The 26,283-nt window shown below is 59.2% G+C and overlaps 1 protein-coding gene across 1 annotated transcript in view; it reads left to right on the top strand.

The window, feature by feature from the left end:
• RTN4R (reticulon 4 receptor) overlaps nucleotides 1–22,540 on the top strand; it is a 68,875-nt gene extending 46,335 nt beyond the window's left edge. Inside the window, exon 3 of the mRNA XM_011986072.1 lies at nucleotides 20,846–22,540. Coding sequence (XP_011841462.1) covers nucleotides 20,846–22,245 — 1,400 coding nt within the window. The 3' untranslated portion in view covers nucleotides 22,246–22,540. The remainder of the gene's footprint in view (nucleotides 1–20,845) is intronic.
• Nucleotides 22,541–26,283: the final 3,743 nt, after the last annotated feature.

Below are 26,283 nucleotides of genomic sequence, written 5' to 3'. Positions count from 1 at the left end.
TCCCCCATTCCCCAAGGCTGGGCAGCCGTGGGATCAGCTTGTGCAGTGTCAGCTTGCTGTGTGACCTTGGGCAGCTCCACCCTTCCTGGTCACCGTAGGCCTCATCTGCAGTCCACGGCTGGTAGCCAGAGGTGGTGTTCCCAGCTCAGGGCCCTCAAGAGTGGGGAAACGCCTGGAGTCCTCGATGTGTGGGGTGTGGGGCTCTGGAGGAAGTGGGCGGGGGCTGAGTGCAGGGCTGGGGTTGTGGAGGGCTGGTCCTTGGTGGTCTCAGGGCCTAGGGCAGCCCCTGCACACAACAGGTGCTCAGTAAAGACCGAAAGGCAGTGCATGGATGTGGAAGGTGGAGGTGGATTCCAGCTGGGAGTCCACAGTCCCCAGTTATTCGCCCCCTCCTCCACTGCTATATGCCAGATGTCATTCCAAGGCCCCAGCCTGGCCTGTCACCAGCTCTGCCCTGCCTCCCAGGCCCAGGCGGGTCAGGGAACGGTGACTGCCTCCTCCCTGCCGTGTGCCAGGTCTGTGCACTGGAGCAGGGGTTCAGGCTCCCTCGTGCCCCGGCAGTTCCGCATCTCTCTGGCACACACAGCTCCCCCGACTGCACACCTTGAACCTCCAGATCCAGCCCATCTGCTAGTGTCACATCCTCCATACCCAACGTCCAAGCCCGGAGTCCCAGCCTCTTCCCTCTCCCCAAAGGCAAAATCTGTGTCAAACTTGCACCCCATCTTCTGGTCCATCCCCTTCACTCCTCACTGAGGGCCAGCCTCAGACCTGGCCTCCGTCCCCGGCCTGTGGCCACAGCTGGCCCCGTCTCCCTGCCTATCATCTTATTCCCCACCCAGGGATTCAACTGCTTCCTTAAGACATGTTTCCAGCCAGGCGCTGCCTGCCTAAACTCCCCCATGGCTGCCCCTAGATGAAGCTTTGGCCCCTTTGTTTTCAGGGCCTGGGCTAGAGAGGGTCTCATGTAGGAACCTTCTTTTCCATCCTCACCAGGGAAACCCCTGTCCCTAGATCCCAGTGCCTGGCACCTGTGTCTGCCTTCGCCTTTCCACCTGAAGAGCCCAGGCCTAGCTTGAGGATGCAGAAAGCCATGAAGAGTGGGACAGCCACACTGGCAGGGAGGGAGGGCCCAGGTGCCGGTGAGGAGGATCATTTGCACCTTCGTGGGCAGTGCCTGGTGCCCGTCTGTCCCTGGGTCAGCTCTGGGAGACCCCAGGGTTGGTGGCCCTCAAGGCTGGCTGTTAGGTGCAGATCAGTTGGCCCAGATGGCTGCACAAGGGTCGCTCTGTTTCCCCCGGGGAGCCCCTACCCTCTGAGCCTCCTATCCACATGTGGCTATTGTGAAACTGGAGCGGTGGTGAGTGTGCTCTGCCCACAGGGCCCAGCCATCGTGGAAGCTTGATTTGGGCAAGCTGCAGGCTCCTGGTGTACCTGCTCCAGGGACCCCCTTCGTCCAGGCCAGGCACTTGCACACCCCTTCGTGGCCTGGGCTAAACTAGCTGTGGAAATCGAGACTGGTGATTGGGGCCTCGGGGCCTTGTGGGAAGGGGTGGCCGGGCCCTCACCTCCTGGGGGCCTCCCAGATTTTCAGCCCTTTGTTACCTGTCCTGTCCTGCTCTGGGGGGATGCAGGCTGGACTCTGGCCAGCCCGTGTGGCCAGTGGGGATGGGCATGTGGGCTCCACTGTACTGCCTGAAGCAGGAGCCTCTGCTGAACCCTGGTGGGTACAGAGAAGGAACTGCTCTCTGGGGCCACCCCTCCCCATCAGTCCTTCTGCTGTGAGGGTCCTCATAGGACATCCTGAGAGACACATTAGTTCATGCCAGGGGAGCCCAAGTGACGGTGGGGCTGAGAGGCCATGATGGGGTAGGAGTGGGGTGCACAGGCTCCAGGCAGGGCTAGCAGCTGTAGAGTCCAGAGGGGAGGCTGGGTGCATGTGGAGAAGTCCCCATTTCTCAGGGAGGAGCCTGCGGCGCGGTTTGGGTTCCAATGGGAGCTCTGCCGCAGGACCTCTGCGCTGACTCAGAGGGAAGTATGGGGTCCTCTGCCTTTGTTGTGTGGAGGCTTCTGTCCCGCCCTTCACTTGTGCTGGCCTCGAAGTGCAGTTGGAGAGGATGCCCCGTCCCTGCCTGGTCCTTGGGCAGAGTCCTCAGTGATGGCAGGGCAGGGTGGGACTGGGTATTGGGAGGGTGGGCCACCTGACCCCAGGCATGGCCTCTATCCCAGAAGCCCATTCAACCTACTTGGGGAACCCACTCGCCCAGGCCTGGCCAGCTACCAGCACGGCTGTTGAGGGAGGGCTGAGGAGCCGGCCAGAGGTCACGCCGGATGTGCCGTGCTGGTGCTCCTGGCCCCACCTGCCTCCACACATGCCACCAGGAACCTGGGAGTCGGCCCTGGTGCCCCCTCCTTTGTGGAACCCAACCAAGTTCCCTCCCACACACTCTCCACTTGAGTCTCCGCTTCCCCCCCAGCTCTCCCTGGACATCCAGGCCCCCTTGTCAGGGAGCATGGAGCTGGCCGGTCATGCCCTACCCAACCCCAGGGCTCCTCAGGGCCTCCCAAGGGGTGGGGCTGTATGAGGTAGTAGCCCATGAGCCTAGCAGGGATTGGCTTCTCGAGGTTCCCTTCGGGGCTACAGATGAGCCCCCTAGGGCCATGTGATGCAGAAGCAGGACTGCCACAGTCCCCTCAGCTGGGTGCATCCCGTGCCCCACCTGCTGGGACCATGGGGGACTGTGAACTTGAGTGTGGCCTGCCAGGTGAACCCCAAGTGTCCCCTGGGGAGGGTCCTCCCCTCCTCATCCTTGGTGCAGTTTCAGGCACCAAGATACACTCCCGGGGGCCCTGGGCCAGTCCCTGATGCAGGGGAGGCCCCCCGTGGTCACTTGCTTCTCCCTTCATTCTCTTAGCAAATTCTTCCTGGCATCAGTTCCAAGACAGTCCCGTGCTGGGCGGCAGGGACCTTGAGATTCTTGACATGCCCTACCCCCAAGCCCCTCAGATTCCAGGGAGACATGCTGAAGCCCACAAGGTCCCTAGGAGTGCCGGCGGTGGGGGGGGGTTGAGGACTCTGAGCCCCCCACATTGAGCACTCATGGAGGCCACACTGGCCCCAGGTCTGAAAGAGGAGCTGGAGCTGCTGGCCTGCAGACTGAGGAGGCTCCAGTGTCCCCTAGCAGAAGCCCAGTGGCTGCAGGACAGTCCACTGCCCGTGTGAGATGCTTAGAGGGTTCTGGTTTGGGGGAGGGCAGGTGAAGAACTTGTGGGTCCAGAGGGGAGTGGAGGGAGGGGCAGAGACTGCGGAGGTGGACCGCGGGGCGAGCTCTCCTTGGCCCCAGCGGGAGGCTGCCGCGACTCTGGTGCTCCCTCAGCCTGACACGTGGCCCCTGCACACCCAGCTGCGTCCAGGCTGTCTTTCATCTCCCTGCCTCGGCCCCAATTTATGTCAGGCAGAGGCTGACACAGGGACAGGTGTGACAAGTGTCTGGCTTCCTATTTGAAAATTGGCAAAAGAAAAACTCTCCCCATAAAGATATTCTATCTACATACCTCCCGGATGTCACCGCGAGGACCCGTCACGGCTGAGACAGATGGCGGCCCTAATGGACTCCATTCTTCACCCGCTGCCGGAGCGGAGGCCGGTCCCCTGGGGTGGCCTGAGGCGGACGATGGGTGATGGGTGGGGCACCAACCTCCCTTTGTGCCCTCCCCTATGCCATGGCCTGCCCGCAACCCCGAGCTGCCCACCAGGGCCTTTGTCATAGCCAGGGACGCCAGGGGCAGGTGACTTGGACACCTGAGGCCACAGTGATCCAGTGCCTCCACCCTCCTGGCCGAGAGACAGTGCACATTTGACCCGCAGCCTTGGCATATGTCAGGACCACCCCCACCCCCGCTGGCTGAGGTATCACTTCCTCCAGGAAGCCACCCCAACCACCCTACCTGAAGGTGTTGCTACTGTCCCCTGCAGGCAGAGCGCTCCAGGAGGCAGGGTACTCAGGATCCCCTGGCCCCCAGATCACAGGGAGCTTGATGTTGCAGGACAGTCTCCATCACTGCCTCCGGGTCTCGAGGTGATGAGGGCCCTGGGAGCGGGGGGAGTAACAGGTTACTCTCCAGTGAATTGAGGGGAGGGAAGGGCTGCAGTCCTGCACAGCCCCCTGTGGCTCACTTTCTGCCTGGGGGTGTCCACTGTGTTTGTCATCCTCACTTGCATGGGGCTACCCCAGGCCCATGGTGAGGTCGAGACCCACCTAGCCTGTCACTTATGCTCAGCCAAGCCTGAGTACCCCATGGACAGGAGCTTATGGGCTATTACTCCCAGCTGGGCTCCCATGGTGGCCCCATTGGGTCTGAGGATGGACACCTTGGCAAGGTAGATGAGGAAGGGATTGGGAAGGGGTGGCAGGGTTGGGGCTGGGGGAGAAGAGCCCCCCAGAGGGAGTGTGTCTGGGAATAGAGCAGGGCATTCTGGAGGGGGAGCTCCTTGAGCAAAAGCCAGTAGAGGCGATGGCCTTGGAGCAACAGAGCCCCAGGCGGTGCTGGCTTCAGGCCTGGGGTCAGAGCCAGGTAGGATGCCAGCAGAGCACTTCCTAGCTGCAACTTGGCCTTGGAGCCAAGGGCTTTCTCCTCTGCGGGATGGGGATGGTGGTCCCCCCGGGGGTGATGTGAGAAGGTCCTCCAGGGAGAGGCCAGGTGCAGGCTGCCCCATTCTTGGTGGGTGGATCAGGCATTTCCTGTGCACCCACCATGAGCTATGTGCCACCTCCACCCCCCGCCATGAGGTGGGCCTTATTATCTCCATTTCCAACTGAGGGAACCAGTTCTGAGAGGTTGGGGGGCCTGCCTGAGACCTCCCCAGGCAGAGCCAGGGCCCCGAGCCCTGACCTGTTTCCAGGACTGCCCTGCAGGGCCAATCACAATGGGCAGGGACCCTGGGGTGTGGGAGCTCATGGAGGGGGCTCCTGCCACCTGCAAGACAGACTCACCCACCCTTCCACCAGGCCCAGTGTCAGCATGAGACCAAACAGAGCAGACGAAAAACACCCTTAGCCGGGTGTGGTGGCTCACACCTGTAATCCCAGCACTTTGGGAGGCCAAGAAGGGTGGATCACGAGGTCAGGAGATCGAGACCATCCTGGCTAACACAGTGAAACCCCGTCTCTACTGAAAATGCAAAAATTAGCTGGGCATGGTGGTGCACACCTGCAGTCCCAACTACTCTGGAGGCTGAGGCAGGAGAATCACTTGAACCCAGGAGGCAGAGGTTGCAGTGAGCCGAGATTGTGCCATTGCACTCCAGCTTGGGCAAGAAGAGTGAGACTCCGTCTCAAAAAAATAAAAAAAGAAAAGAAAAAAAGAAAAAGAAAAACACCCTTGATTTTATTTTACAAGATCATGTTCATTGTAGAAAATTGTGGAAAAATACACCAAAGTTTTAAGAAGGAAGTTGTAGTAGTCTGATCAGGCTGCCATGACAAAATACGATAGACAGGGTGTACTAAACAATGGAAGCGCATTTCCTGACAGTTCTGGAGGCTGGAAGTCTGAGATCAGGGTGCCAGCATGGGCTGGTTCTGGTGGGAGTTCCCTTCCTGGCTTGCAGATAGCCACTTCCTCACTGTGCCCTCACGTGGTGGGGGATGGAAGGGTGGAGAGAGAGGAGGGCATGTGCTCTCTGGGGTCTCTTTCTCTTCCAGGCCACTAATGCCATGGTGAGGGCCCCAGCCTCGTGACCTTATCTAACCCTAATCACCTCCGGAAGGCCCTGCCTCCAAATACCATCACACTGGGGATTAGGGCTTCAACATGTGATTCTGGGGGAGACACAGACATTGAGTTGTAACCGAAGTAAAGCTATCCATGTTGCTACTTAGAGACCACGCCCTTGGCATTGGGGTACTGAAGCCATGCCCCCACCCCAGGAGCATCCGTTGCCTCATCGGCTGTGGGCCAAGGCTCTCTCCCACGGCTGAACATCCTGGGGAATGCTGTTTCCATAGCTGCACAAAGCCTGCCACTTGCCCTTAGTGATGAGCATTTAGTGCATTCACATGACAAACATTTATGGAGCACCTCCTGTATGCGGGTCACCAGCCCCTGTGGAGCCTGAAGCTCAGGGTGCCTTAACCAACAGAAACAAGCCACACAGAGGCCTGCTAAGTGGACCAGTGAGGTGTGGAGTGGAATGGGCACCCTGGCAGTGGGTGGAAGGTGGAGGGGTGTGAAGGAGACCCTGGGAGTGGGCCCACAGAAGTGCCTCACCCAGACCCAGCCCTCCCATTTCTCAGATGAGAAACCCAGGCAGGAGCCACAGGTGGTGCCTGAGTAGGATCATGTGACTGGGCCTGGGGGTGACTGGGCCTCCAGGCCTGCTGCAGCCATGATGGGGTTTGGAGAAGCAGCCAGTGGAGGAGCGAGCAGGATGGGGCATGGCTTCCTGCACGCCTGGCCTGGGAGGGAGGCACTGGCTGGCTGGCTGGCTTCCCGGTGGGTTGCAAGGTTTTAAATATGCATTAACAGAAGAGGTGCTGAGGCCTGGCTCAGGGGCTGCCCTGAACAGGCTGAGTCCCCGGACCCTACTCTGTGAGGCTGGGGGAGGAAGGAAAGGGGATGGGGGCAGGGCTGTTGTAAAATCATCAGGACAGTTTCAGGAGAATGGCTTACGCCTTTGCAGGTTTGAGAAGCCACCCGTGGGGTGACCTGGGCAGGCCAGGAGACCAGCTGGCTGCTGGGGTGTCCTCTGTGGGATGAAAGGTGAGGCTGCCCAGTCTTTGGGGCTTACATGGGGGGACAAGTGCAGTATGGCCTGTGCATGGCCCCCCGACCCCTGATGACCCTGTGGTGACTCCCAGTGTGGCCTTGGGGGACCCCTCTGTGCCCTGGGCTCGGTGGGGTGGGTCCCAGACAGAGATGCTGAGGAAATAAGGCTGGACTGCCCGGCCTCCCGGAGGGCAGCTGACCCCCTTCCCCTGGCCCTGCGCAGTGGGGCGGCGCATCAGCCTCAGGAAGTAGCTGAAATACACTGACCTCGTTTTCCAAGAGGCAGCGGCACCTGGGCCTCCCCCCATCGTGGGTGAGAAGCCGACAACAGTTTCCATCCCAAATTGATTTCAAATACGGAAGAGTTATCACACACAATCATATAGGAATAATTTATCACTTGTTAATAAAAGAGCAATTACTTATTCACGTCGCCGCTGTGTGCGTGCATCGGTTTGGTTGCGGAGACGCATTGGGGGCTCTCATAGCAGCTGAGAGAAGCCTGTGTGCACTCAGCCAGGGTCAGGAAGGAGGATCGGGGGCTGCGCACCCACCCCAGTGCTAAGTGACCCCTGCCGGGTGTTGACCGCACACCCCTACCCTCTGCTCCTGAGGGGCCCCAGCCTGGAGTGGGGGGCTCAGATCTGGGACAAGGAGGGGACAGGAGCAGGCAGGGGTAAGGGGAATCCAGGGATGGGGCTTCATCACAGTGTGAGGGCTGGGCTGGGTGGGCAGGCAGGAACTCTGAGGCTGGGCGAGGGGAGCAGCTGCCTGGCCTGCAGAGAAGGCCCAAGCACAGAGTTGGGCTTTTAGGCCAGAAGCTGCCCCTTTGGGTGTGTGGATTGCGGAGTCTCTGGGGCTGAGAGCCCATAGTGTCCTGGGAGACCCAGATGCATCCTCAGCCACTCGACTGAGCAGGGGACCGAAAAGCGGCATGTGGATCCTCCCTGGCCAGCTGCCAGCTGCCCCGGGCTGTGTGTCCAGGTGTTCTTGGGCTCTCACCGTTCCTCTCTCCTCCTGCACCTTGGAGACACCTGCTTCTAACCCACATTTGTCTCCACCTTCTGGAAGATACACTTTCTTTTTTTCTTTTTATTTATCTCTGTTTTCTGAGATTTTAGTGCCAAATACGCAGTTGTTTTTAAAAACAATAACATTCGGTCAACAACATATTGCACAGAGTTAACACCTGCACCCGGCCTCGGAGGCTGGTCTGGAGAATGGGCTCAAGCTGCCCCTGCCCCGCGTCCTCGTGGGAGGCAGCCACTGTTGCCTCTGTTGCCTGGCTTTGCCAGTGGTTGCCACCACATTTCCTCAGCTTCTATCCAGTTCTGTCTCCTCCAGCACACCCCCCGGCACAGCTGTCTCGCTGCCATCAGTTAAATTCACAGCCAGTGTTTCCCAACCCAGGTCACATAAATGTTGTTCGCAATCCTGCCATGGGGTGGATGACCTTCCTTCTCTTTCATGGCCTTTTGTTTTTCTTGGGGCTTACAGTTGATGTTTTTTCTGCATCCACCACCCTCATGGGCTTACTCCTCCCCACATCAGGACTTCTATCGGGGTCTCATTTTTCCCATGGGTAAAGATTCACCCCAAGCTCTTGTCCTGCTGCCCCATAACTTCCCTTCACCGCCTGTTGAGATTTCAGTTAATGCTTCCTGGGTCCCACGTTTTCCTCTTTCTGGGTTTGCACTTCATTTTGGCTGAAGCACAAGCCTGACTAACTCTGTAAAGAAGATATAGTGAAGAATCATTCCGGAAGTCTTCCTGTATTTACCAGTATGTTCAAGCTGGATTGTCTCGGTCCAGAATTCCATGTTGAAATTAGTTTCCCCTCAGAGCTATGAAGCTGTTGCAGTGTTGTTGTTTCCTGGCATCTAGTGTGCTGTGAAGACAGCCAATACCACAGTGCATCTTCTTTTGTGTGTGTGTGTGTGTTTTCTTTTTTTTGTTTTTTGTTTTTTGGGGGGGAAAGAGTCTCACTCTGTCACCCAGGCTGGAGTGCAGTGGCATGATCATGGCTCACTGCAGCCTCAAACTTCTGGGCTCAAGCAATCCTTCCACCTCAGCCTCCCAAGTAGCTGGGATTACAGGCATGCATCACCACACCTGGCTAATTTTGTAGTTTTTTGTAGAGACAAGGTCTCACTGTGTTGCGCAGGCTGGTCTCAAACCCCTGGCCTCAAGCAGTCCTCCCACCTCAGTCTCCCAAAGTGCTGGGATTACCGGCGTGCACTGCTGCATGTGGCTTCATGTTGCATCTGTGTGACCAGCTTCTCCTCCTGGAGCTTCAGGCCTCTCTTGACTGCTGGGGGCCTGAAAGTGCACTGTGAATGCCCAGTGGAGGACTGGGTACTTAGCTTTGGAAAGTTTTCTGGTATTATTTCTTTGCTAGCTTTTCTCAGTTTTTTGTTTTCTCTTCCGGAACACCCCTTAGATGTTCAACCCCCCTATATTTGTCTCCCAAATCTCATTCATGTTTCTTTCTCCTTTGTTTTTCTTTCTGGAAGATTTCTTTGACCTTGTTTTCTAACACTTGTATTGATTTTTTTTTTTAATTTTAGTGATTCTATTTTTAATTTCCAGGTGCTCTCTCTTTTTGTCTGATGCCTCCTTGCTCATAGCACCCTGTTCTTGTTTTAAATCCCCGTCTATGCCTAGGAAGACACAAATGAGATGTTTCTCCTAATTTTTATCTTTTTCCCATACCGTCGGCTTCCTCCAGCATCGTTCTCCCTCTTTTTCTGCATTGATGTGTTTTCCAGATGCCTGGTGGTCACTGGTTTTCTGGTCACTTTTATGAGGGAAGCTGGTTGACTGCTCTGTTGAGATGGAGCTTTTCTTCTGCCCATCGGTCCTGGGTGCCCCTGGATCCCTTTCTCTGGGTGTTTCTCCAGGGGAGCAGCCTGTCACTGTGCTCCCCACTCCTCACTCTGCATCACCCTCATTTCAGTGGGTTTCTGGAGGGGAGGAACACGTGTCTGTCATGCAGATCCCTGTGTCTAATACATGGTGGGTGAGCAGGGGAGGGGGACCATCAGTGTTGCATGAGAAGCCACAGCAACTCGACTCTGAGCACAGGCTGGGTCTCTCATGAGATGAGTCAGGCTGCACCAGGCCTCAGGCCTGTCCTCGAGCCTCGTTTCTCTGCTGAGGCTGAGATGGGCAGAAGCAGCGAGGAAGTAGCTCCAGGTGGGTTTGTAGCACAGCCTGGCTGCTGCCCCCTCCTCCAGCCCAGATGCAGCCAGGCTCCTGCCTGCCATATCTCCTCGATAAAGCAGGCCTACTGCCAGGTCAGGCCAGAGTGGCCTTGCAAGACCACTGGAGCAGAGGGGTCCTTGTGGCTCTGGGACACTGTGAGCTGTACCTTGCCTCCATGGGCTCCTCACCTGAGATGCGGCTGACCCAGGTCAGATAGGCAGGCCTCTGGGGAGGCAGGATGCTGGGTGGGGTTTCTTTGGGGTCCTGTGGGGGTGGTCGGTGCTCTCATTGTCCTCACATCACTGGTGTGGGGACAGATTTGGAGGGGGCTGGCTGTTTCTCTGCCTACTCTGTGAGGGGGTGCAGAGGCTGCATCTGAGCCCAGGGCTGCAAGACTCCAGGGCCCACCCTCAGCCATCCCTGGGAAGGCAGCCTCCTGGCCTGAGGTTGAGGTGCTATGGGGAACTAGGGAGCCCAGAGTGGCTGCCCCTCCCTGCTGTGTCATCCCTGGGGCTCAGGGTCTGCTCTGGTCACCTGGGGATGATCATGGTGATAAGGATAGTGGTGATGAGGATGGGGGTGGACAGGGATCTTGGAGCCCAGATTGTGTGCCTTGTCTCCTGGCCTCGCAAGATGGCCAGCAAGACACTTGCCTCAGTCAGTGCCTCATCTGAGGAGTGGGGTTGACAGTCACCCCCTCACTGTACTATGGGAGGATGCAGTACAGGGATGTCCTGAAACCTCCAGGAATGAGGAAAGGCTGCACCTTGGGCTGTCCCAGGGAGGCAAGGGACCCTCATTCCTTACTCCCTGTCCCTTGTCCTCTTCCCCTCCCCATCCTTGAGCCAGGGCATCTGCCCAGGGATATCTGCTGTCCACCCAGTACTGACCCACTGATCACCTGGGGCTTCCTATCCTTGTGTGAGATCAGCCCCAGGCTGCCCACTATCTAAGGGCCTTACACAGAACTGGTGTGATGATAGTGGTGATGACAGTGATGATGATGAAGATGATGATGGTGACAAGGATGTGGATGCTGATGGTAATGCTGGTGATGAGGATGAGGATAGTGATGAGGATGAGGATGATGGTGATGGTGACAAGGATAAGGAGGGTGATGTAGGTGATGAGGATGCTGATGGTGGTGATGGTGACAAGGATGAGGATGGTGATGATAGTGATGATGCTGATGGTGATGAGGATGAGGAGAGTGATGATGGTGACAAGGATGAGGATGGTGATGAGGATGGTGATGGTGATGATGGTGATGAGGATGAGGTTGGTGATGCTGATGATGGTGATGATAGTGATGAGGATAAGGATGATGGTGATGATGGTGATGAGGTTGCTGATGATGGTGATTGGGATGATGATGGTGATGAGGTGACAAGGATGAGGATGGTGATGGTGATGATAGTGATGAGGATGCTGATGATGATGAGGATGATGATGGGAAGGCTGAGGATGAGGATGGTGATGATGGTTATAGTGATGGTGATGAGGATAAGGATGATGGTGACAATGGTGATGATGATAGTGATGGTAATGGTGGTGATGAGGATGATGGTGATGTTGATGAGGATGGTGATGATAGTGATGGTGATAGTGATGATGGTGATGAGGATGGTGATGCTAGTGATGTGATGATGGTGGTGAGGATGGTGATGCTTGTGATGTGATGATGGTGGTGAGGATGGTGAGGGTGGTGATGGTGATGAGGATGGTGATGATGATAGTGATGGTGATAGTGATGGTGATGATGGTGTTGAGGATGGTGATGATGGTGATGGTGATAGTGATGGTGATGATGGTGTTGAGGATGGTGATGATGATAGTGATGGTGATAGTGATGGTGATGATGGTGATGAGGATGGTGATGATGATAGTGATGATGATAGTGATGGTGTTAGTGATGGTGATGATGGTGATGAGGATGGTGATGATAGTGATGGTGATAGTGATGGTGATGATGGTGTTGAGGATGGTGATGATGATAGTGATGGTGATGATGGTAATGGTGATGATGGTGTTGAGGATGGTGATGGTGATGAGGATGAGGATGGTGATGATGATGATAGTGATGGTGATGATGGTAATGGTGATAATGGTGTTGAGGATGGTGATGATGATAGTGATGGTGATAGTGATGGTGATGATGGTGTTGAGGATGGTGATGATGGTGATGAGGATGGTGATGATGATAGTGATGATGATAGTGATGGTGATGATGGTAATGGTGATGATGGTGTTGAGGATGGTGATTATGGTGATGAGGATGGTGATGATAGTGATGGTGATCATGGTGATGAGGATGGTGATGATGGTGATGAGGATGGTGATGATGATAGTGGTGATGATAGTGATGATGGTGATGGTGATGAGGATGGTAATGGTGATGGTGATGATGGTGATGATGATGGTGGTGATAGTGGTGAGGATGGTAATGAGGATGGTGATGATGATAGGATGATGATGGTGATGATAAGTATGTTTACAATGATGATAACAAGGACAGAAAATGCCTCCACAGCCTAGTTTTCCTTCACAATCTTGGCCATGGGTCTGCAGGAGCAACCAGGCCTGAGGCCGTGGAGGGTGGTCCAGGGCATCCTGTTTGCAAGGAGGAACTGCACTCCCTTTCCTCTCTTGTTTCCTGGACCAAGTGTTCTCATCTTTAATATTTCTTTGTTTTTAACTGTGAAGATCCCTTTAGCAGAGGCTGGAATCCTGATGTCCTGGGAAGTACATTAACATGGATCTGCCCCAGTCACCTCTTTCCAGGTCCTGTCCACCGAGGGAGGCAGCTTGATGTTAATGGGTCATAAACCACCTTGGTGTGACCTGGCCAGAGTCCCTGATACAAGGTGCAGGGAGGGGCCTTGGCCCAGCCTCTGCAGGGTTCCAGGGTGGGTGGACTGGCATGGAGAGGCCCTGTCCCCAGAGAACCCCTACCTCAGTTAAACCACCGTCCTGCTCAAAACTACCTGCACTGGATTTATCTCCTCTGAAGTGCCACCCGAGTCCTTTCCTCCCAAGTCGGACTGTGTCATTTCCTCTGCTGTTCCCCTCTCCTTACAACCATTCTGTTCTCTTTGTGTGTGTGTGTGTGTGTGTGTGTGTGTGTAATCCCAGCTACTCAGGAGGCTGTGTGAGCCACCCCTCCCAGCTTATTTGTGTTAAGTTGTCCTATTTTATGCATGTTTGACTGTGAGCCTCCTGACAGCCTCTTTACAAAAATGATGTTTTTATTTTGACCTGCAGAGTATTTCAGTATTTCTGAGTCTCTTTCTTGCCTAGAACCCCTCACCCTAGGCCTCCATGAGATGCTGAGCTTGCCCAGGTCTCCGCAGAGCTGAGCCTGCACTGAGGTTGCTAGGCTCTTTTCACCTGGCTATGTGACTTCAGCAGGACTGTGGTCTTCTCTGACCCTTGGTTTCCTTTTCATTAGGTGGGGGTCTGAGTGAACTGCTGGGGCCATTGTGAGGGTGAAGGTGGCAGCACCCACACTCGGCTTGCTCACAAACCAGGTTGGCAAACTGTTGATGTGAATGGTGTGATACTAAATAATTCCAGCTTTGTGGGCCACACAGTGTGTCATAACAACTCAGCTCTGCTGTTGTCGCGGGAAAGCAGCCATGGACAATGCGTGAACACATAGGTGTGGCTGGCCGCCAATAACACATCCTTTACAGAAGCAGCAGCCAGCCCTTGGGCCAGTTTGCCAGGTGCCAGTAGAACAGGAGGCCAAGGCCCGTCGGCTCTGACAAAGGTTCCACTCCGGCCCCCGGACACGGAGCTCTGGCCTCAGCTGGGGGAATTCCAATGGGAGCATCCCAGGCTGAGGAGGATCCTCTGCCGCCTCTTGGACTCCTCATCCCCTGGGGAGCGCTGGATCCCACTGGCCCTGCCTGGCTGGGCTTCTCTGTGGTCTTACCAGGCACTGCTCCTGTGCCATGGGCCAGCTGCTGCCCCCAGCTTAGTTTGTAACGTGAAGGGCTGGGCGGTCCCTGGGATGGCTCCAATGGGAGCCTGTCCAGCTGCTCTCCTGCTGACTGAGGCTGATCCAAGGCTGCTGAGAACGAGCCGGCAAGAGCCTCAGGACCCACACGTGTCTTTTCACAGCAGAATAAATTCTGCTCGGGCAGAGGCCGCTCGCCTGCCTGGTTGATCATGTTTTACAAGTGCTGAGGGCGAGAGAACGCATGGGCATGTGCCCACCCGTCTTCCTCCGCTGCAGTAGCGCGCAGACCCTCCAGCCGGGCCCTGGCTCCTAGGAGGGGCTCACATCCCAGCAACCCTCTACTGCTCAGTGGACTCTGCCTGAGCCCTGACCAGCCTGGGGGCTCTTATTGTGTGTTTCCAGCATGCGTGCCTATTGTGTGCACCCCCGGGGGTCCCCATTGTATGCACTGAGTCTGTGCTCCTGGCTCGTGCACCCTGAGCATGTGCTCTTGTACTTCCTCCTGCCCTGTCAAGGCCAACACTCTGGGCTCACAGGCAGTGGTCAGCCTTGTGCGTGCAGCAGATTCAGGGCCCTGGGGGAGTGTGGGAGGCCTGGGGCTTAGGTCTGGATGCTAGCCCATGGGAATGGAGGGCTAGGCACCAGGTACTGGGCAGGGTCAGGCAGGCAGATGGGCCTGGGAGGCAGGTGTATGGCAATGCTGGGCCCAGGCCTGGCTCAGGGTGCACCCCCAGGGTGGGAGCATGCCAGCTACCGGCCACTTCCTCATTAGTGTCCTCTGGGGACTCAGCTCGCTGTGGCTGCTGGATTGAATTAGCTGTGGGACCAAGATGAGCCCTTGGTGGAGACAGAATTCTCCAGATAATTAGGCAGCGGGTGTTTGTTGGCTCCTGATGGAGCGTGGAGGAGCAGGGTGGGCTCTAACCTCCTGTGGGGCAAGGGGATACTGGCTGTGCCCTGGGCTGGGTGAGGCTTCCACTGGGCAGAGCCCCCAGGGACCCCCAGTGTGGGGCTCACTGGGGTGGGAGCCGAGGAGGGTGCACCTCCAGTGAGGGGTGTGTGGGCTGGATGGGGCAAGGTTCTGGAGCCCTCCACACAGGCAGCCCAGCCTTGACCAAACATGAATCCTTGAGGCCTAGGTGCCAGGCCAAGGATCCTGTCCACTAGGAGCTCTGCCAAGACCCTTTGGCTGGCAGTGGGCTCCTGGGCTCCTGCCAACATCCTCATGCTGCCTGGGGCCAGCTCAGGCCTCTGTGGCTCCTAACCCTCCCGTAGGGCACCTATCGTGCAGCAGGGTGGCCACCCGTGGTCAGCTGGCCCTGGACCGTGAGTGCCTGGAACCTGGCTCCTCGGCCTGGTCTTGTGTGGGCAACACTCCGCACAGCACCTACGACAGGGGCCACTTCACACCTTGCCCAGGGACAGACGGAGGGCCAAGGGAGTAGATGATCTTGCACATTGTGGCCCACATTGATGTGTCCTTGGGGTGAGGGTGCCATCCAGGGCTGCCAGCTCTCACCTGGCCAGGCCATCCTCTGCTAGCTTCAGGGTCTGTGACTTGAAAGGTGTATCCTCTCAGGGTGCCCTGCTGGCTGGAAACAGGACCGTGGAGCTCAGGTTAGGAGCGGGGGTGGCTAAGCCTTTACTGCCCAGCAAGACCTTTTAACACCCCTGGGGCCATGAGGGTGGGAGGCCCGCTAGCCCCCGGGGCTGTGGCTTCTCCTGCTTTACTTGTTATTATTTGTCTGACAATATATTTAATTATAAGATTTTGTGTACTTTCAGGCACGTTTCTTGTAAGTAGCATATGACTGCATTTGACCTTTGATGGTGTTTGCTATTGATTATACCCACACCAGTTCTCATGTTCCTCATCTGTAAAATGGGTCAATAAACTTGACACCCCCTCCAAGAGAATTTGCTGGACTGAAGGGTCCAGCCCGTGGCCTGGCTGCTGGCCCTGGACCCACCCACATCTCGTTGTCTCTGGTGAGCCCAGCAACACAGGGCAGGGACAAGCCCTACTGGCCAGGGCAAGGCATGGAGCCAAAGGGGCTGAGGGAGCACCAGGCACACTCAGGAAGCCAGTCCCGAAGGCTCCCACACTGGGCCTCAGTTTCCTCCACAGCATGTAGCTAGCTAGGCCTGGAGCTGCTTCAGTCTGGGCCCAGTGCCCTCTCACCATGGCAGGTGTCCTTGCCTGGTATTGACCTCACCTGCCTACCCCGCCATCGCAGCCAAGATTAACAAGGAGCAGGGGCCAGGGCCAGGGCAACAGGGGCTGGTACCCACTTCCCTAGGATATTCAGGACCCCTCAAGGGCAGACTGCCCCCACCAGGAGCTGCTGCCAACCTCCTGCCCCAGCACCCGGAGCCCTGGAAGGGCACAGGAAACGCCATGGGAATTCTGGCTGCCCCTGCACGTGTCTGTGGGCCTGAGGATGGATGGCGGGTGGGTGTGCATGTGAGAAGCAAGCGAGGATTGGGGGACAGATGGGGGGGGGGGCGGGGGGAGTGAGTCAGTGGTGGAGGGCCAGGAGTGGGGAGCAGGCGTGGGAGGGGTGCCCTGACCCTCTGTGGTGTGGGGATGACACAGGCCCGCCACCCCCGCCCAGAGCTATTTCTGGCCTTGGTGCACTGAGCTGTGGCCTCCTGTTCTGCCTCATAACTGTGGTCTGTGACGTGACCGCCTCACGGGGACATGGCTGGTGTCCGAGAGGATCCTGAGCTGACTGCTGTCCCAGCTGTGCTACAGCTGGCCCCACCCCCAGCCCCAGCCCTCTGCAGCCTCTTACCCCAGCCCTGGGAAGCAGCAGCTCAGAACCTCCCTGGAGATTCCCCTCCCAGCCACCCTTGGCACAGGAGCATGCTGCCTGCCTGCCCCTCTGCACGTGGCCTGCAGCCCAGCCCCTCCGTACCCTCCCCCATTACTAGCCAGGCCCCCAGCCTTCATGCTTGGGCAGGACATGCCTCATGGTCCCTCTGGGCAGCACTGTGACTGTCTCCCTTGGCCACCTCTCTGCCTGGGTAGTCTGGGGTGGGAGCAGGGCAGGGTTTCACCACTCACTGCCTCAGTTTCCTAATCTGTAAATGTATTGCTGACTCACATCTTTTTATAGCAGGTGATGGGACCCTCCGGTGATCACAGCCCAGGGGCGGCATCGGGGCCTGAGGGCGCCGAGCTGTGTGCGATGAAAGCCGGTGCTCGGGGCCTCCACAGCTACCTGCCCTGCGCTGCCTCCTGGCCTCGCTGGGCAGAGGCAGAGGCATCCCTGTGGGACCTCAGCCCAGGCTTGGCAGGGCACGGAGGTGGGCGGGGCCCCAGGAACAGTTGGGGTCAGGGACAACATGAAGAAGGCCATCACTGCTCAGCTTGGCTTAGCTACCTGGGCTGCTGGGGTGAGCTGCTGACCTCAGCAGCCGCCTGCCTGCCCATCAGCTGGGCGCATCCCCAGAACACCTCCCACCGCCACCTCCCCATCCCCTTTCTCCACCCCTCACCTCTGCTCCTGCCCTGCTCATCCTCCTCCCTCTGCCTCCTCCGACTTCCTCCCCCCTCCCCCTCCCTCCTCACTCCCTCCTTCGGTGAATGTGAACAGCCCTCCACTCAGCGGAGCCGATGGTGCAGGTGCCCACCTGGGCCGCCTGTTGCTCCCGTCAGGGGGACGCGTCCTGGACTGTTTGCTGCCCAGCCTCCTGGGCCTTCAGCCTGGTAATCCTGGGTCCTGCCCTGCCCAGTCTGGCTGCTACAGGGAGAGGCCCCGGGTCAGTATCCGGTCACTGTCCCCCCGGGAAAGCTCAGAGCCTTCCAGGCAGGAGAGCCAGCCCTCCCCAGACCGTGGCTCCGGAGCCAGGCCTGGGCTGAGACAGGAGCTCCCAGCTTTGACCCAGCCCTGACAGCCAGCAGGGCCATCCTCCGGGGGGGGGTCCCAGGAGGAGACCCTGGAGGAAAGAAGAGATGCAAATTGGCCTGGGAGGGTGGGAGAGGCACAGATGTGCCAGTTTGTGTGCAGCTTGGAGACGGAGGAGAGCCTGCTGGGGCCCTCACAGGCTCAGGTGGCCGCAGGGCCGTCCTGGGTGGGGACGGTGGACAGGCACACTCTCCATGGTTTCTCTGTGAGAGCTGGGGCCGTGGCAGGGCTGGTTGCTCACCCCATATACAGGGGGCAAGAAGGACAGAGCTCATACTGGATGATCTGTGAGAACTGGGACCAGGGTGAGACTGGGTGAACGTGGAAAGTGGGGTGATGGCAGGCAGGGAGGCCAGGCTGTCTCCAGAAGGACAGTGGAGTATCCTGTTAGAGTTGGCCGGGCAGATAGAAGACAGAGAAAGGCAGATAGAGGGCCAGAGAGACCCTGTGGCCTTGAGGCTGCAGAACCCAGGGGACAGGTCAGGGGCCACAGGCCAGGGAGGTCTTTTGGGGTTGTGAGGGGCTGCAGTCCACCATGGGGACAGGGAGGAGGCCAGTGAGTCACAGGTCTGGCCCCCTGGGGTGGGGTCAGAGGACGCCCTCCCACCACCTGGCTGGGTCTCCCTCACCTCGGAACCCTGGCTGTGAAGACAAACCCATGCTGCAAAGTTGGGTTTGATTATCTCATAAAAAGATGCCCCCTCCTGCTCGCTCAGCAGAGGGGTTGCCATGGAGACCAGCGGGCAGGCCCCAAGGGGGGCCGGGCTGGAGCCAATTACCGTGGCTGCAGTGAGGAGAGAGCCCACCTCACCCGACTCTCAGAAGTTGGTTTACGAAAAGCAGTTGTTTCAGCAGGAACCGAGCCGTGTCTTTGCGCCCAATACCCACTTCCTGGCAGAACTGAGCGCCACGTGGCCACTCCCCAGTGTCCTCCCATGTCTCCCCTGACCCCGCACCACCGTGTGGCTCAGTTCTGGCTCCTCACTGGGGCCATGTTTAGAGTGGACACAGCAGCTTCAGGAGGGAGGAGATCCCTGAGCACAGGGCTCGGTTCACGGGGAGTAAGCTGAGCCCCGACCACAGCCAGACTCTCAGCCCACAGCTTCGGGCCTGGAGCCACAGGACGGCGGTGGGATGGTGGCGTGGCTCAGTGGTGATGTGGCAGGTGTGGCCACCATGGGTGGCTAGTCTTGGTGGGTGCAGTCAGTCACACCGTATGGTTGGTGACAAGGCTCAATTGGTGACCCCCACAGTTGGTGGTGTGGTGTGGTTGGTAATGTGAGTCCTGACCCTGCCCCCAGAGCACCTAGGGCCTCCACCCCACCTGGCCCCAGGACAGGAAGTGCCATTTACATAGCACAGCAGGTGACAGCAGGTGAGACAGCAATGGGGAGCTGGCATGGTCAGGCCCCACCTTCCTAGGAAGAGTGTATAGGAAGAGAGCAGAGAGAGTGTCTGCAATTTAAAGAGAACCCAAGGCTAGGTGCTTTCCTCGCCCAGTCTACCCAGGGAGGGGCCTCTGGACCCCCATCCCTGGGCTGCCATTTCCCTGGTAGCCAACAAATGGCCCTGGGGCTGGGAGTGTGGCAGAGGAGGCCCCCAGGCTGTGGGGAAGGGGGTCTCAGGACCTGTGAACCTGAGTCTGGGAGGACGCACATGCCCAGCGATCACTGTGCGTTCTGGGCTTGCTGGGCTCTGTGCTTGGGGCATGTGCACTGTCTGCCCAAGTAGACAGGACCCAGTGGGGCAGGGGCCCCATGCGGGTGGGAGGGCCCCAGGGTCACAGTTCTGGGTTGGGGAAGCTGGCCTGTGGTCTGCTCATTCCTCCTGCCTGGCTCCAACCCCAGCACTTAGCTGGCCTCCTGTCTGCAGAATCCTGCTCTTAGCCAGCTGCCGAGGAAGGTGTTAGCTGTCAATGCAGGTGTTAGCTGATAACTCAAGTGTTGGCTGATAAGCTATAACCCTCCCAGGGGGATTCACATTTTAATAGACTCACTCCTGAAGGCGGAAAGAATTTTCAGCATTCGAAAGGGGTGGGGGCTCAATGGTGGAATGAGAGGCAGGAGAGCTTACTCCGGAGTGGGTGACCCCGCTGGTGAGACCAGCTCTGGATGTGGCACCCCAGCAGGTACTACTGCCCATGCAGGGCCTTGATGAAGCCCCGGGTGTATCTGGCCCTGTACTGGAGGAGGGGTTGCAGGCCCCTGGGGCCGGGGGAGAACCCACTGGGAGGCTGTCCTTGCTGATGGCATCTGGGTGGGAGGGGTGCAGGCAGCTGGCACGGCAGGGGTTGGCTGGGGAGGAGTGAACTCCTCCCAGGGAGGAGATGGAGCAGAGAATGAGGCCAGGGGGCGGAGGCTTCAGGAGGGGGTTCCTGCCAAGTCAGGAAGTGCTTGAAAGGAGGATGTGTGGAGGAGGGAGCAGCCTGCCTGGGTGGTTGTGGGACGTGACTCCTCCTCCCGAGCCCTGGACACACTCGCCCTCTACCCCCACCCTTGGGCATCCAGGAGCTTGTTTCTGAGATAGCAGAGGTACCCAGAGAGACCCCAGCCCCGCTGCAGTGTTTCCTAGGCCCTGTGGGTGGAACCCCCACTGGGACCCCCGGAGACTCGTGCAGTGCGGGCTCTGTGTTCACCGGAGTCCTGAGGAGGTGCCTGCAGTTGCCAGCGCCCATTCCAGGAGGCCTTCAAGTGAGTTCCCCTGGTGACCCAGTGGGCTGCTCCCGGGTGTGTGGGCACCGGATGTGTGGTATGGGGAGTCTGAAGATGTGGCTTCCAGGGTGGAGTGTGTGGCTCCAAGGCATGTTCTAGCCCAGCGTCGTCCATGAGGCCTGTGAAGCAGGGATTCCAACACCGCGATTCCCGGAGTGATGGCCACATCTTGGACCTAGCCCCAGGCCTTCCTGAGACCCAATCCCCAGGGCCCACCTGGCTCTAGCAAAACCTCCAACTTCTCCAGGACCCCTGCCCTGCCTGCTAACCACTCTGTCTTCTGCCCACAGGGAGCCGGCTGCTGGCATGGGTGCTGTGGCTGCAGGCCTGGCGGGTGGCAGCCCCGTGCCCAGGCGCCTGTGTATGCTACAATGAGCCCAAGGTGACAACAAGCTGCCCCCAGCAGGGCCTTCAGGCTGTGCCCGCGGGCATCCCTGCCTCCAGCCAGCGCATCTTCCTGCACGGCAACCGCATCTCACATGTGCCAGCTGCCAGCTTCCGCGCCTGCCGCAACCTCACCATCCTGTGGCTGCACTCAAACGTGCTGGCCCGAATTGACGCGGCCGCCTTCGCTGGCCTGGCCCTCCTGGAGCAGCTGGACCTCAGCGACAATGCACAGCTCCGGTCTGTGGACCCTGCCACCTTCCACGGCCTGGGCCGCCTGCACACGCTGCACCTGGACCGCTGCGGCCTGCAGGAGCTGGGTCCAGGCCTGTTCCGCGGCCTGGCTGCCCTGCAGTACCTCTACCTGCAGGACAACGCACTGCAGGCGCTGCCTGATGACACCTTCCGCGACCTGGGCAACCTCACACACCTCTTCCTGCACGGCAACCGCATCTCCAGCGTGCCCGAGCGCGCCTTCCGCGGCCTGCACAGCCTCGACCGTCTCCTGCTGCACCAGAACCGCGTGGCCCACGTGCATCCACACGCCTTTCGTGACCTTGGCCGCCTCATGACACTCTATCTGTTTGCCAACAACCTATCAGCGCTGCCCGCCGAGGCCCTGGCACCCCTGCGTGCCCTGCAGTACCTGAGGCTCAACGACAACCCCTGGGTGTGTGACTGCCGGGCACGCCCGCTCTGGGCCTGGCTGCAGAAGTTCCGCGGCTCCTCCTCCGAGGTGCCCTGCAGCCTCCCTCAACGCCTGGCTGGTCGTGACCTGAAACGCCTAGCTGCCAATGACCTGCAGGGCTGCGCTGTGGCCACCGGCCCTTACCATCCCATCTGGACTGGCAGGGCCACCGACGAGGAGCTGCTGGGGCTTCCCAAGTGCTGCCAGCCAGACGCCGCTGACAAGGCCTCGGTACTAGAGCCTGGGAGACCGGCTTCAGCAGGCAATGCGCTGAAGGGACGCGTGCCGCCTGGTGACAGCCCCCCAGGCAACGGCTCTGGCCCACGGCACATCAATGACTCCCCCTTTGGGACTCTGCCTGGCTCTGCTGAGCCCCCGCTCACCGCAGTGCGGCCCGAGGGCTCTGAGCCACCAGGGTTCCCCACCTCAGGCCCTCGCCGGAGGCCAGGCTGTTCCCGAAAGAACCGCACCCGCAGCCACTGCCGTCTGGGCCAGGCAGGCAGCGGGGGTGGCGGGACTGGTGACTCAGAGGGCTCAGGTGCCCTGCCCAGCCTCGCCTGCAGCCTCGCCCCCCTGGGCCTGGCACTGGTGCTCTGGACAGTGCTGGGGCCCTGCTGACCCCCAGCGGACACAAGAGCGTGCTCAGCAGCCAGGTGTTTGTACATACGGGGTCTCTCTCCACGCCGCCAGCCAGCCGGGCGGCCGACCCGTGGGGCAGGCCAGGCCAGGCCCTCCCCGACGGACGCCTCCCGCCCGCCACCCCCATCTCCACCCCATCATGTTTACAGGGTTCGGCGGCAGCGTTTGTTCCAGAACGCCGCCTCCCACCCAGATCGCGGTATATAGAGATATGCATTTTATTTTACTTGTGTAAAAATATCGGACGACGTGGAATAAAGAGCTCTTTTCTTAAGCTGTGGCCTCTCAGGCTAGGGTGCTGTGGGCGATGAGAAGCAGGGGTGGGCGCTGGACGGGCAGCCTCTCCCCCATCACAAGGCCCCAGAAGAAGGGGAGATGCCTGGCACCACAGGTGGGACAGCCTGGGACAGTTCCAACGTCAGGTGCCCCTGCCCCCCCAGCCGCACAGATGGAGCGCTGTCTCTTATACACATCTAGATGTGTATAAGAGACAGCCCCGACGGACGCCTCCCGCCCGCCACCCCCATCTCCACCCCATCATGTTTACAGGGTTCGGCGGCAGCGTTTGTTCCAGAACGCCGCCTCCCACCCAGATCGCGGTATATAGAGATATGCATTTTATTTTACTTGTGTAAAAATATCGGACGACGTGGAATAAAGAGCTCTTTTCTTAAGCTGTGGCCTCTCAGGCTAGGGTGCTGTGGGCGATGAGAAGCAGGGGTGGGCGCTGGACGGGCAGCCTCTCCCCCATCACAAGGCCCCAGAAGAAGGGGAGATGCCTGGCACCACGGGTGGGACAGCCTGGGACAGTTCCAACGTCAGGTGCCCCTGCCCCCCCAGCCGCACAGATGGAGCGTGCTTGGTGGCTGACGTCACTGAGCCTGGCTGATGGAGCACATGCCAGGTCCATGGGTCTGGACATAGCAGCCCCTGCGGGGACATTTGCTCTGGGGCCCTCCACCCCAGTCAGCCTGCCCGGGCAGCCCCCAGGAGGAGGCTGAGGATGAGGGACCCTGTTCCTACCCCTGGCAGGTGGCAGGAGAGGAAGGCCCTTAAGGACAGTTGGGTGGGTCGGGCCTGGCCTCAAGGCCCAGTGGGGGCTTCATGCACCCTTACACCACTGCCGGTGGTCACACTAGACCCCACATGCATGTGCCCGGGGCACCCCCACTTACACCATACCCACACCCCAAACACAAGCCCTGGTGGGTCTGCATGTCCCTACACCCATGTATGCATACACGCATGCACACACAGCAGGGCAGGGAACACATATCCATACACAGGCACACACCACGGACTCGAGAGCAGCACACGCATCCAGGCAAAAATATGCACAGGCAGAAATATGCACAGGCACGCTTTCCCACGGCCTGGGCCGAAGAGGACTCAGAAACAAAAGGGAAGGGCCACGTGGCCAGGAAGCCTTCCCAGGAAAGGGCCCCCTTCCCACCAGGGCAGTGGCTGGGGAGGGGGAGAGGGAGAAAAACAGTGGCGTGGGGGAGGGTGTGGGGGAGCGTTGCTGGTGGAGCCAGATGGTCGTGGGGGCGGCCGGGGCTCCAAAAGCCTGGGGGGAGGAGAAGCAGGGAGAAGAAGGGGGGAGGACGCGCCTAGCAGCCAAGGCCCCAGCTCCTCCGCCAGCTTCTCTGTGCCTGTGCTGCGGCCCAAGGCGGGAGCTCAGACCTCTCCCATCAAGCACAGGGCAGAGTCAGGATGCAGTGGTCCTGTCTGACCCTTACCCTCCTCAGGATCATCCCACATGCACTGTCTCTTCTGAGAGACCCTGTGCCTGTGCCCCTAGGTGCTGAGGCCCCCCATGTGGCTGCCCACACCTCCACCTGCAGTTTGCCCCTTTGCTCACCTGAGCTCTAGGGCCAGTAGCCTTGTCCCGTAGCTGGGGGCAGCTCAGGCAGGGCAGCCCTGCGGGGCTGGGGTGCTGTTTGCCCAGGGCTACCTCTGCAGCCCCTCTGGGCCCAGGAGACCCTTGGCAGCCCCAGCAGAGGCCTGTCTGTGGACAGCCTGGTGTCAAGATGTTGCACAGTCTCTGCCCTGTGCCTGGAGCTCCACCATCAGCACCTCTGGCACCCCCAGTCTCTGCAACCCCACGACCAGACCCAGGAGTCTGGCAGGCTGTGCCTGGGCACTGGCATGGGCAAGGTTTTATTAATCCAGTTTTTTTACCAAGTGGCCCCTGTCATGCCTGAGAAGATACAGCCAAACTGCTGGATCTGGGGTAGGGCTCTCAGCTGAGGCTGGGAGCTCCTTGCAGTCAGAGCCAGGAAACCGAAGTCACTCATTTCCAAAGAGCCTTGAGCCCCAGCTGAGTGACCCACCTGCAGTGGATGCTGGCGCCCTCAGTGGCTTGTGGAAGGACAGCAGGTCCTGCCTCAGCTTGTACACCTCCTAGGACAAGAGTTCATTACCTCTGCTGGGCCCACTCCTCACTAAGAAGCAGGCACCTGTCACCCTCAGGCCACCTTTGGGGCTGTCACCACCAGCTGCCCTCAGGGCTCTGCACCCTCCCCTCCAGGCCACAGTGGGGGCCTGTGCAGTGGCAGGGGTGGGGAGTTGGGCACAGTCCGACCAGGCCTGAGGAGGGGGTGAGAGGATCCGGAAGGAAGTGGACGAGTTTTAAGTTGGACTCAGTAGGATGCACGGACACTCCCATGGGGTGGAGGCAGCAGGCAGGGCTCCCAGGCGTCCGCCCTAAGCAGCCGGCACGGGGCGCGCGTCCCTGAGGTGGGGGCGCCGAGAGGAGCGGCCGCTTTGTCGAGGCCCAGAAGACATCTGGGCGGGGGTGTCGTGTGGGCTGTGCAGGCTGAGCTCAGCAGAGGGGCCCGGCTGGAGGACACATTTGGGAGTCGTGAGCACTTGGGTGATATTTACAGCCCAGGAAGAGATGAGCTCACCGGCCGGCCGCTGCTGACGAGGGGCCGGGAGGGGGCGGGGCATTGGACCAGGGCCCAGGGACTCAGCTCCTTCCTGTGCCCACCCTGGCGCTCCCCAGCTCTGCCTGACCAGCCCTGGCTGGCTGGGCCCCTGAGGTCAGGTGCTGGACCAGGCAGGGGGTGGGGGTGTGGCAGCTGGTGCCCAGTCTTGATCACCCAGACCCCAGAGCAGGTGCAGGAAGCTAATTAAAGCTGCGTGAATCAGCCTTGAGTGTATCAAACCCTGGCCCCCCACCCCATGCGGGCTGCTGGTCTACCACAGACTCTCCTGGCCCCGTCCAAAGATGCCTGGCCAGCCCCAGGGCGCCCTGTGGACCAAATCCTTCACAGTTCATGGGCCTGTCCCTGTGTCACAGGCCCAGCCAGGGCAGCACCACCCAGCACAATTGGTGGAGGTGACAGCTGGGGCTGGGCTCACTGTGGCTGCAGCCGTCCTGGGTGGGGGATAGGGGCAAGCAACCCTCAGATACTGGGCCCAGGCTGGGCTGCTCCCGGGGATCCCTCTCAGCCACCCCGACTCCACCCCTGGAGCCCTGGGGGCTGAGCTGCACCACAGCTGCCCTGCACAGCTGTCTGCCCAAGGCTGCAGGGGGGGCCCTTTCCTTGGATGGGAGCGCCTGCCCCCTGTTTATTTGGCTGCCCAGGACTTTGCATAGTAATTGGGAGAATTATTTTTTAATCCTTAAATTAGTTCTGAAATAATAGAAGCTGCCGAATGTTCAGCAGCCGATGGTAAACTAACGTCCAGCGAGACCGAGAACATGCCGGAAGCAAGTTGAGAGGGAGGAAAGTGTTTGTGGAGGGGCTGGCCACTGTGGTGGCAGCGGGGGTGGGGGCTCCTCACTGCCAGGCTGCCTACAGCTGGCAGCCTCCCTGGGGAGGAGTGGGCACCTCACACTCACATCCCTGCTGGAAGACACTGCTAATGTCCCCAAGGCACAGATGAGGAAACAGAGGCCCAGAGGCATGAAGCGACATGTGGGGCAGGATTGGACCCAAGGCCACGCGGGAGCAGACCCTTCGCTGCCAACTGTGTCTGTGCCCCAGAGTGCTGCGCTGCTTCTCCATC

The sequence above is a fragment of the Mandrillus leucophaeus genome, unplaced genomic scaffold (assembly GCF_000951045.1).
Source record: "Mandrillus leucophaeus isolate KB7577 unplaced genomic scaffold, Mleu.le_1.0 Scaffold291, whole genome shotgun sequence".
NCBI classification, from domain to species: Eukaryota; Metazoa; Chordata; class Mammalia; order Primates; family Cercopithecidae; genus Mandrillus; species Mandrillus leucophaeus.
The sequence above is the reverse complement of the archived record's forward strand: the minus strand, read 5'-3'. Positions and strand labels throughout refer to the sequence as shown.